Below are 10,308 nucleotides of genomic sequence, written 5' to 3' on the forward strand. Positions count from 1 at the left end.
TTTTCTGTTCTGGGGGTGGGAACCTGAACCTTGTAACGAGATACCTCCCCAGCCCTTTTTCCTTCTGAGACAGGGTATCACTAAGCGGCTGAATTGCACAAGCTCAATGAACTGTCAATCTACCTGCCTCTGCCTCCACAAGTGCTGCGAGTACAGGCGCATGCCACAGGCGCATGCCACCGGGCCTCCGTTTATTTTCCTCTTGCGGGGAGCGTCACTCCAAATTCCGTGGGCTAGTTTTGAATTTGGTGATTCTCCTGCCTCAGCGCACCCGGGAACTAGGATCATAGGCTGCAGCGGCTTCGTTTTTACTTTTGAAGGTTAATTTATTCCTTAAGATGTTGAACGAGTCCGAATTTGTGAGCAGAGTTCTCAGCTGGAAACTCCTCTGGACAGAGTTGCCCGGCAGTTTTTTACTGCCCCCCGCCCCGCCCCACGTGGAACGGAAACCGACGCACCGGACCGAGCAGGCGGCGGCGGCGGAGGGATCCGAGTCACGGGCACGCGCCACACGCTACTCGCACACCGATTGGCTGGTGCAGAGCTGGCCTCACATCGGCCCAGCAGTAGTGCCGTAAAGGGCTGGCCTAAGGGCTAACCAATCGCATTGTGTTCCGGTGCGTGGGTTGCGCCTCTCGGCCAATCCGAAGATCGATCCTGAAAAGAGCGTGGCCAGTGGGAGCCGGGCAATGGGGGTGGAGTCACCCTTCGCCTGGCACCATCACCTTGACGACCCAACAGCGATCCCACCCCGCCCCGCGCCGCACCACCGGGTGTCCGCGCGCTAGGAAGTGCTCACCTTGAACCTGGGTCGCGACCTCCAAGTCGTAGAGGGTGGGAGATCCGCGCCTGGAGCGCCGGAAAAATGTTTGTTTTCCAGATGTGTATCGAGCGCATAGTGAGAACCAGACACCGTGCACTGGGAATCACTGGGAAAATAGCGGGGAAAGGGTCCAAACATGCTAGATAAATTAGTTAAGTGCCCGGAGGTGCTAATTACAGGCCGCACACACAATGGCCAGCATGGGATGCGGACTGGGCAGGTCTTAGGGCACGACTGAGCCCTGCAGGTGCTGCTGGGCAGCCTGGCATCTCGCTGGACAGCAGACCTTTGTGTCCCTCCTGTGTGCCCTAACTCTCCTGGGCAAAAGCAAGGAAACACGGCCACTTTGCCTCCGGGGAATCCAGCCTTGTGTGTGCGTGCGCAGGAACACTAATGCATGCAGAGCTCAGTATAGGCGGGCTGGGGATATAGCTTGCTGCAGGAAGCCTGAGTTCAAGCCTCAGTACCGCATAAGCAGAAGAGCCCAGCTTCACCGTGACCCTAAAGCCACCTGTGCACAGCTGTATCCAGTTGCTCTAAAGTTGGCTTCAAATTTTCTGAGTCAGGAAAAATATGGAGATGAAATTAACAGCCTGGCTCCAGAACAGAAGCGAAAAAGCACCTGACGCTGCACGGGTGCCCCCACTCCAAACACCCGCAGGACTGAAGAGAAGGGTTCTAATGTCCATCGATAAGTGCGTCTTGAAGTAACAGCACGGCTATGAAGTGGCATCCTTGTGGCCATGCTGAAATGGCCCAGCTGGCCTTACAGTCATTACATGTCAAAAGCTGACTGCAAACTCCCAATGACCCTCCTGCCTCAGCCTCCAAAGTTCTGGGATCGCAGGTGAGTACCACCATGCCCAGCTGAACAAGCATTTTGTTTGTTTTTGGTATGGGGACAGAATTCCAGGCCTTATGCCGTCAGGCAGGTGATTATGCCGCTGAGCTATCTCCCCAGCCCCTGAACAAGCATTCCTAAACCTCCAATTCTTCACTTTTTTTCTGAGCTTACAAAAGTAGGGCTAAACCAGGCATGGTGGCAAGCTGTAAACCCAGCACTCTGGATACCGAGGCAGGGGGATCTCTGCTTGAGGCCAGCCTGAAATACACAGCAAGTCTCAAAGAAAAGTGCGCCTCCAAAGCCAGGCGCCTTCTCTCCTGCTGGGGGGCAGGCGGGGCGTGACAGAGTACGCTGAAGCCCAGCTGCCCCCGGAGAGACTGACCTTGTGCCCTTGTGCCGAGTTTCCTAACCACTGAGAGGCCTGAGGCATCTGGCCACTGTGCTGTGGGATTATCCCTTCTTAGGAGCGGCTGGGCAGCGCGAGAGCCAGGCAGGCAGAGCCGAGGGGACGGAAGCTGCCGTTCTAAGCATGGGTCTCCTTTCCTCTCCCCTCAGCCCACCAAGCCAGGCCTCTGGCTGCCCTGCCCACCTGTGTCTCCCTGCAGCCCAAGGACTGGAAGGGCTCCGTCCTCGCCTGCCTGGGGTCCTGGAGACCATGGCCACAGTCTGGAAGCCACTGTACCCAGGACACGGGACAGGTCAGTGCGAATGCACGCCCACAGGTCTTCACTTGTTGCCAGTCCCGCTCCCCCAGGGACAGACAGCACAGGACTGAGTCTCCATGGCCGCCACAGTTAACGAACCTGTGACTCGGGTCCAGGCTGTGACCGTGCCCGGCAGGTCGCAGCCACCTGAGCAGCGTGGCGCAGGCAGCAGTGAGCTTCTGCCACAAGCACTCCCTGGGAGCCCCGTTCGGAGCAGAGCAGCCCGAGATGCCAGCGCTCTAGGAGGCTGAGGCAGGCAGACACAGTGGGGCAACTCGGTGAGGCCCCGTCTCAAAACAAAAAATAAAATGAGGGTAAAAACAGAGCTCAGGCACTGGGCATGGTGGTTCACGCCTGTAATCCCAGACTCAGAGGCTGAGGCAAGAGGATCCTTGTGGGTTCCAGACCAGCCTGGGCTGCAAAATGTGTTCAAGGCCAGCCTGACCTGCAGGACCAGGCCCTATCTCAAAAAGACACACACAGAAAGTAAACAAAAAAGAAGCCCAGAGGACAAAATTACAATAAACATTTATTTATTAAGCTATAGTCTCACAATAGTTTAATTCTGTTCTGAAATCAATCTACAAATATCTCTACATAACACCAAAGCCAGTGATTTAATAAATAGGAGGAATGTATATATCATTTGCAAAAAAATAAGCCCGGTACATTTATATTTATATGTTTGCAGTTTCCCAAGGCTCTCAGGACTAAAGTACGCAAAGCACATCACACACACACACACTCACACACACACACACACACACACTATGCTCAATTAAATGGCTTTATATTGTGTCAAGAGTAAGCACTATATAAAATTTATAACCAGATACACAAAATAGGAACTGAGTCAGGAACACACTGTTGGTATCGGGCCCGCATCTCACGACAGGACCTAAGAACGGGGAAATCATCGCTTCTCTGAGTCTGGTGTGGGCACTAATCACCGCCATGAGAAATCCATGGAGGGACACGGCAGAGCAGAGGGTGCGTGCGCAGGTGTGGACAGACAGGGCAACCGCAGCTTCAGCTCTGCACAGAGGACATTAGCACGTGGGGTCAGCGACGCTGCGAACGGCACACATGACATCATCTGTGTCACCCAGAGGAAGCAGGGTCCCCAGGCGGAGAGGCTGCTCACAGCAGGCTCGGCACCTTGGGTGCCCAGGGATACACGGAGGGCCCTGTGTCCGAGCTGGCTAGAGCCACTGATTCCGTCATTTGCAAGTGAACAGCAAACATCAACTGACCATGAGCAGAAGGCTTGCGGGGCAGGCGGCCATGTTCCAAGAGGGCAGCGGCGGGCAGCGGCGGGTGGGCAGCGGCGGGCAGGCGGGGTGGAGCCAAGCTCCGCCTTCAGGCTGAATCTCCAGGCGTGAAAAGTGAGGGCTGGACCAGCGTACCTGTGGTGCACACCTGCGATCCCAGCACTAGGGAGGCCCAGGCAGGAGGATGGGGCGTTGAAGCCCAGCCTGGGCACTAAGCAAGACCCAGCTGAAAATGAACTGGAAAAGGGCTGAGGATGTAGCGCTGCTGGAAGCTCTGGGGGCGACCCAGGACTGTAAAAGGGAGAGTGGGGGGTGGCAGCCCGACCCAGCTGGTGCAGAAGCTGGCTTTTGGGTGAAGTCAGCACATCCCAAACTCTCCAGGAGAAGTCCCCAAGTGTCACCCATAAGACAGTTGGAAAGGATCTAAAGGATCTAAAGACAGCCACAGCGGCAACAGCACTGGCACAAGGAAGCCCGTCTGGCTCCCATGCACAGTGTCACCTGTGTCCTTAGACCCCTGTGAACCTGACACATGCCCCGGACCCCTGGGCAAGGCCGGCACAAGGCCAGGACAAGGGCAGGACCTGAAGACCTCATGCCATCTCTGTGGGCTCACAAGTCCCATTCACAACCTCCCTGGCACAGAGCCACCCTGCCAGGTCTCACTGACACCCAGCAAGGATGTCCCCGCCCCTCACCCAGTCACCTCTTCCCTCTGAAAGGCCTCTCTCAGGACCTGTGGCGTTTGCCACTCCTACAGCACCATCACCAGCCCATCATCCCCAAGTCCTAGAAATGTCAAGGCCGTGCGCAAAGCTGAGCCAAAGTGGCCGGGGTCCAAGGCCTCTGGGTGACAGGGGTGCCATCACTCTGGACACCAATCCACCCAGCCGGCTAGGGGTGGCTGTTCCACTCCGAGGCTGCTTGCTGTGGTTGGTGGAGCGAACACTGACTCGGGTATGGAAACGTGGAAGTTAACACTGAGTAAGAGTTTAAAAACTGGTCCTTAATTACAACAGATCCCCAGTGGCTGACATCCAAGCGCAGTGAAGTCACCATCGGGGGTGCGTGATTTACGTGAATGTATCATACAGCGCTGAAGACAGAAGAGAATGCCCTTCGGGGCGGGAATGGTACAAAAATACAATTTTTCACGTACAAAAGAACAAAGAGATGGGGTGGGGCGGATACTTACAGGCTTCTGTGGAATGCAAGGAGAGAAATCCCTTAGCTTTTGGGGTCTCGAATATGCCCGAAGCAAAATGTACACGTTCAAAGCCATTCCAGAAAATATTCCCACCCAGCATCTGGAATTTCTGTCTAACAACGTTCCAGCCTGAAGTGGTATTTAGGATGAACAGGGGCTCCAGTAAAACTGAAGGTGTCTTGCTCGAGTGTGGTGGACACCTGTGATCGCAGCTGCCTGGGAGGCTGAGGCAGGAGGGTCCCAAGTTCAAGGCCAGGCTGCACAATTTAGTGAGACTCTATTGCAAAGTCATCTAATAAAAGGCTGGGGCTGGAGCGGAGCACGACCGCACTTACCTAGCCTGAGCCAGGCCCCGGCTGTCACCTCAGCACCACAAACAAAGCAGACCTCTTCCTCAAGTACATCAACGTGTAAAAATTGGCTCCAGAGTCTGCACTTGGTCAAATTTAGAAAAACAGGACATTCTCAACGGCAATTTTTTTCTTTTTCCTTTGTTTTGAGATGGGGTCTCCTTGTGTAGTCCAGGCTGGCTTTAAGCAAATGGCAACCCTCCTGCCTCAGCGTGCGGACCATGCTCAGCAGAACCGCAGTTGCAATTGCTATTGTGGTCTCCCAGACTGCAGGGGAGAGGAAAGAGTGGGCGCTCTACCAGGCCAGGAGTAGCCGGAACCCTGTGCCCGGGCACCTGACAGTGACCACCAGGCGAGGGGGCACAGCTGGGCCCTGTGAACAGCACATGCAGAGCAGTCTCCATACCTCCATGTGGCACAGCCAGTGCCCACAGAAAGAGGATGACAGTGACCTTCCCAAGACATTTGTACCCTGAGCTTAAAAACATACCCATTGCCATATTCAATCCCAGCACTTGGGAGGCTGAGGCAGGAGGATTCCTACAAGGTGGCGCCAGCCCGGACTCCACAGTGAGTTCAAGGCCAGCCTGAACTGCATAGCGAGGCCCTGTCTCAAACAAACGAAAGATTCATACAGCAAAGACCGTGGGTCCAATCCAGAAATCATCTGTTGGAGGCTCCCTTGGGTACCTTGACATCGGAAGCCTCAGAAGCACTCTTGACAACTCTGCTTCCCATTCCTGGAGCCAGGGTGCTGAGCCCACAGCCAGCCGCAGAGGAGCCCCCGGCCAGGTCCTAACAGGCGAGACCCAGAGGGTCCTGAGCGGCGGAGGCCCAGGACTGGCCCGAGGGGCCCTCACTTCCTTGTCCTACAGAAGCCAGGCTGGTTCCATTACAGGTCCTACCAGCCTCACCCCAACATCAGACAATAAGGACCCACCACCACCACCACCGAGGAAACCCCAGGAAAACCACGTGGGGCTCCCCCATGGCGCACTGCCCCTGAGGGTCAGGCACCCAGCAACAGACTTGAAAATGAGATCTGCTGCTCCTTTGCTTTTCTTTTTTCTTTTTTTGGTCTTTTTGAAACAGGCTCTGTGTAGCTCAGGCTGGTCTCAAACTCACAATGACCCTCCTGCCTCAGCCTTCTGAGTGCCAGGATTACAGGCGTGCCCACCATGCCCAACTTGCTTTTTTTTTTTTTTTTTAATAGTCCTAAAGCCAACTAACAACAACAACAAAAACCAACAGCCAGGCATGTTGGTGCACACGTATGATTCCAACACTCGGGAGGTTGAAGCAGGAGGATCATTTTGAGTTTGAGGCTGGCCTCAAACTGGTGAGACCCTGTCTTCAAAACTAACAAAACAAAATGAAACAAGCCAGCCTTCCTGCCGAGGCCTGGCTGGCACACATCAAACCGAGCTTGATTCCTCAAGGACCTCTAGGCTGACTCTGGGAGCTCCTGACATTGAACCCCTGCACATTCCGCTTGGAAATCTAGAGGTTGAAATACACCAAAGTGCAGGCCAGGTGTGGTGGCCCAGGCCTGGCGCTCAGGAGGCCGGAGCAGAGGGAGCTCAGATTCAAACCCAGCTTAGGCAACTTAGTAAGGCTCTGCCTCAAAATAAAAATCACAAGGGCTGGAGATGGAGCTCAGAGCAAAGTCCCTGGGTTCAATCCCTAGTATGGCAAAACAAAACAAAGGCCAATGACTGAAAACAAACACAAATCCTGCACCAAACTACAGAGGAGAAAATACCTTGGAGTGCCGAGAAAGGCAATGGACGAAGCTCAGGCAGGGTCCCTGGGATGCAAAGGAGGTTGGGTTGCGCCCCCAGGCCCAGCTGTCCAGTGTTGCATTTCGTTTTATTTTTTGAGACAGGGCCTTGCTATGTTGTTCAAACTACCCTGAACTCACAGCTCACAGCCATCCTCCTGCCTCAGCCTCCCCAGTGCTGGACTCACAGGCCTGTGCCACCTGCCTGGCACCAACCACCCACATTTAGAAGTGACAACATTCATTAACTAAGTCTCCACCAAGCCAAGATGACAAAACAGCGCCCAGGTGGGCAACAAAGGCCGCACTTGGGGACGCCACCACCCACTCCTGCACCTTTCTGATAGCTTCCAGTCCTACCCTCCCCAATGGAAAATTCTAACAAACTCGACCCCATCTGCCTTTATTTAAAAACCTTACAAAAGATGTATTTAAATGTTTCAAAAATTAATTTTATGTTCTATGCACAGATAAATTTCTCAGGCTGTACAGCCCATAGAGTTCTATTCTTTGTTTAAAAAATATTCTGCCCAGCGCCGCCCCCTGGCGGCGCGGCGCGGCAGTGCACACCGTCGGGGTGTCCCTAGGGAGCTGCGATTCTCGCGCGGCTGGAAACACCCCCACCAGGCGCCCGGCTCACTGGCTGCAGTTTATTAAGATCGCTTGGGATTTGGCATTGCCGGCTTCTTCTTTCTCTTCTGCTTTCTGGGCGCGCGTGTGGGTGCGGGTGGATCCAGCCGGCTGGCTGACCTTCATTTGTCCTTGGGGCGGTCCAAGCTCTCCAGCACCCTATTGAGGCGGATGTTGAGCAGCCGCACCTGGTTCTCCAGGTGCTCGAGCTTCTCCTCCACATTGGGGCCGCTGGGCGCGCCAGGGCTGCCGCTGCGCCAGTAGAAGCCCATGGGCCCCGTCATGAAGTAGACAGCGACCACCAGGCACAGGGGCAGCACGGCGTTCTCGGGCTCACCCTCGTACTTGTGCAGGATGTACATGCATGACATGGAGAACAGCATAACACGCACGATCCAGAAGAAGCGGCCGAACATCAGATGCAGGGCGCTGAAGGTGAAGCCCAGGGTCAGGGACAGGAACCAGTAGGCCAGGAGGACAACACCGACCAGCAGCAGCGCCCGGGCGGGGCTGTTGGACATCGCAGCGGGGCTCAGGTACTGCAACAGGTTGGACACTGCGGGCCAGAGGAGACAACAGGCTGTAGGTCACCGCGAGCAACATCCTGGGAACCCCGCAAGGCGCGCTGCTGTGCTGGGACTGTCAACTGCACCCTTCCATCATCCACCACAGGTTAAGCCTGCAAACTCCTTTCTTTTCTTTTCTTTTTTTCCCCCTGTATTTTAGGGAATGGTCTACAAGGTGTTCAGGGTCTTACTACTAGATTGGACTCGTAGTGATTCTCCTGTTTACAGCCTCCCAAGTGCTGAGATTACAGGAGCATGCCACCACGCCTGGTCTCAATTGTCACCTCAGCGCACCCCAGGGGTAGGGTGGGCATGGCAGCCTTGGGGATCGAACCCCTGATCCCTGTGCCTGCTTGCAAATGCTTTAATCCGCTGAGTTATTTGGCCGGCCCTCCTGTAATTTCCTTAACTGGAACATTCAATGTAGGCCTCAGGCGCAGCCACCTAGGTGAAAGGAATTTCCCAGGCTCCCTTGAAGCTGTATATCTAGGTGATGGGAATTTCCCAGACTCCCTTGCAGTTACATAACTCACTTGGGACCAAGGAGAGGTAACCAGAAGTATTTTGCAGTAGCTTTGAGGAATTCTATACAAGCAGTGGGAATGGGCCCTCTACCTCCTCCTATTTACCTCCTGGACTGTGGACCCAGCGGCTACAGCTGGAGCAGCCATCTTGGGCCATGAAGGAAGAGACATTACCTATCAGGGAGACAGGATGTCCCTGTCTTGGGGATAGGACCTAGCAGAATTGTCACCATGCCTGGCCAGCTCTCTTTGAACTGTCACCACTAGGAAATAAACCTCCATCTTGGCTAAGCCACTGTAACCTTGGGTCTCAGTCACACTGGACTGAATGGAATGAAGGGGTGGAGTGCTATATGTAGGCCGAGTTTAAGTGAATTACAAAAAGTTGAAAGAAGGGTGAAGAGAACTTTTTTTTTGTACCACGGCTTGAACTCAGAAACTTGTACTTGCCAGGCAGGTGCTTATGCCACCGAGCTAGCTCTCTGGCCCGAAGGGAACATTCTTAAAACCACCTCCAGCAGACCATTATTAAAACTGGCCACGTTTGCCCGTACCGCTCTATACACTCTTGGGTTATTTCGCAAATGCATCTATCGTTGTTTTATGGCCCTCCCCCGGGAGCCACGCCACTGCCCCACGTCCAGCACGTCACCCACAATTCCCAGCCGTCCAGGAATCCGCTCAGAGCCAAGCTATCCCAACCAGGATCCAGAGACAGCGCGACGCTGCAGCCGCACCTCTTCTGTCTCCGTTCATTGAGAGACGCCAGACTCCGGCGCTCTGGAGTCCAGTTTCTCTACCCCGCTTCCTCGCAGAATGAGCTGCATGCTGGTCTGTTTTCTTACTTGAGGTCCTCCTGCCTCCACCTCCTGAGGGCTAGGACTGCAAGGACACCCACCACGCCCAGCTTCCAGGCTGACTCTCTGAGCTGTTCCCAGGGAGTCACCTCCCAGGGTATCCACAGAGGTCAGAGGCTCTCCGGCACCTGGACGGGTGGCCAACATGCCCAGAGCACCTCAGGCCATAGCAGGCCAGGGGAGGGCTACAACAGCGCCCTGCCCCCACCGTGAGCGCCACCCACTGCTGTCTCATAGACCTCGCATGGACAGGCAGGGACCCACCCTAGAGCAACCAGGTTGTCGCCTCATGCCAGGCACCACATGCTGCAGCCAGCTGTGTGCAGAGCACTGGACAGAAACAAGACAGCTATCTGCAAGAGCCAGGGTGACCCCAGCACTTGAGGCTGAGCAGTAGGACTGGACACTCAGCAGCTTAGCAAAACCCTGTCTAAAAATTAAGATATAAAACGGGCAGTGGATGGAACTCAGGGTTATGGTCCTGGGTTCAATCCCCAGTGCAGGAAGGTGGGTGGGGTGAGAAGGGAGGAGAGGAAAGGAAGGGAGGGGAGAAGAAGGGAGGACAGAGGAGATGGGGGAAAGATTGGGGGGGGGTATTTTCCAAATCAACAGTGTGAACAATGACACTGTTTTTACTTTTTTGCAAGTCTCTCTCCAGTCAAGCTTATTAGAAGACTTGGGTCTCAACTCTGTTTTCCTGTTGCTTTGGTTTGGCTTTAGTACTTGTTTCTCTCTCTTTTTTTTTTTTTAAA

The 10,308-nt window shown here is 54.6% G+C and overlaps 1 protein-coding gene across 1 annotated transcript in view; it reads right to left on the reverse strand.

Annotated features, from left to right (window-relative positions):
* Window positions 1–6,896: 6,896 nt before the first annotated feature.
* Window positions 6,897–10,308, reverse strand: part of Bri3bp (BRI3 binding protein) — a 6,782-nt gene continuing 3,370 nt past the window's right edge. Inside the window, exon 3 of the mRNA XM_004635963.2 lies at window positions 6,897–8,165. Coding sequence (XP_004636020.1) covers window positions 7,732–8,165 — 434 coding nt within the window. The 3' untranslated portion in view covers window positions 6,897–7,731. The remainder of the gene's footprint in view (window positions 8,166–10,308) is intronic.

This window comes from Octodon degus, unplaced genomic scaffold (genome assembly GCF_000260255.1).
Source record: "Octodon degus isolate 3935 unplaced genomic scaffold, OctDeg1.0 scaffold00076, whole genome shotgun sequence".
Lineage (NCBI taxonomy): Eukaryota > Metazoa > Chordata > Mammalia > Rodentia > Octodontidae > Octodon > Octodon degus.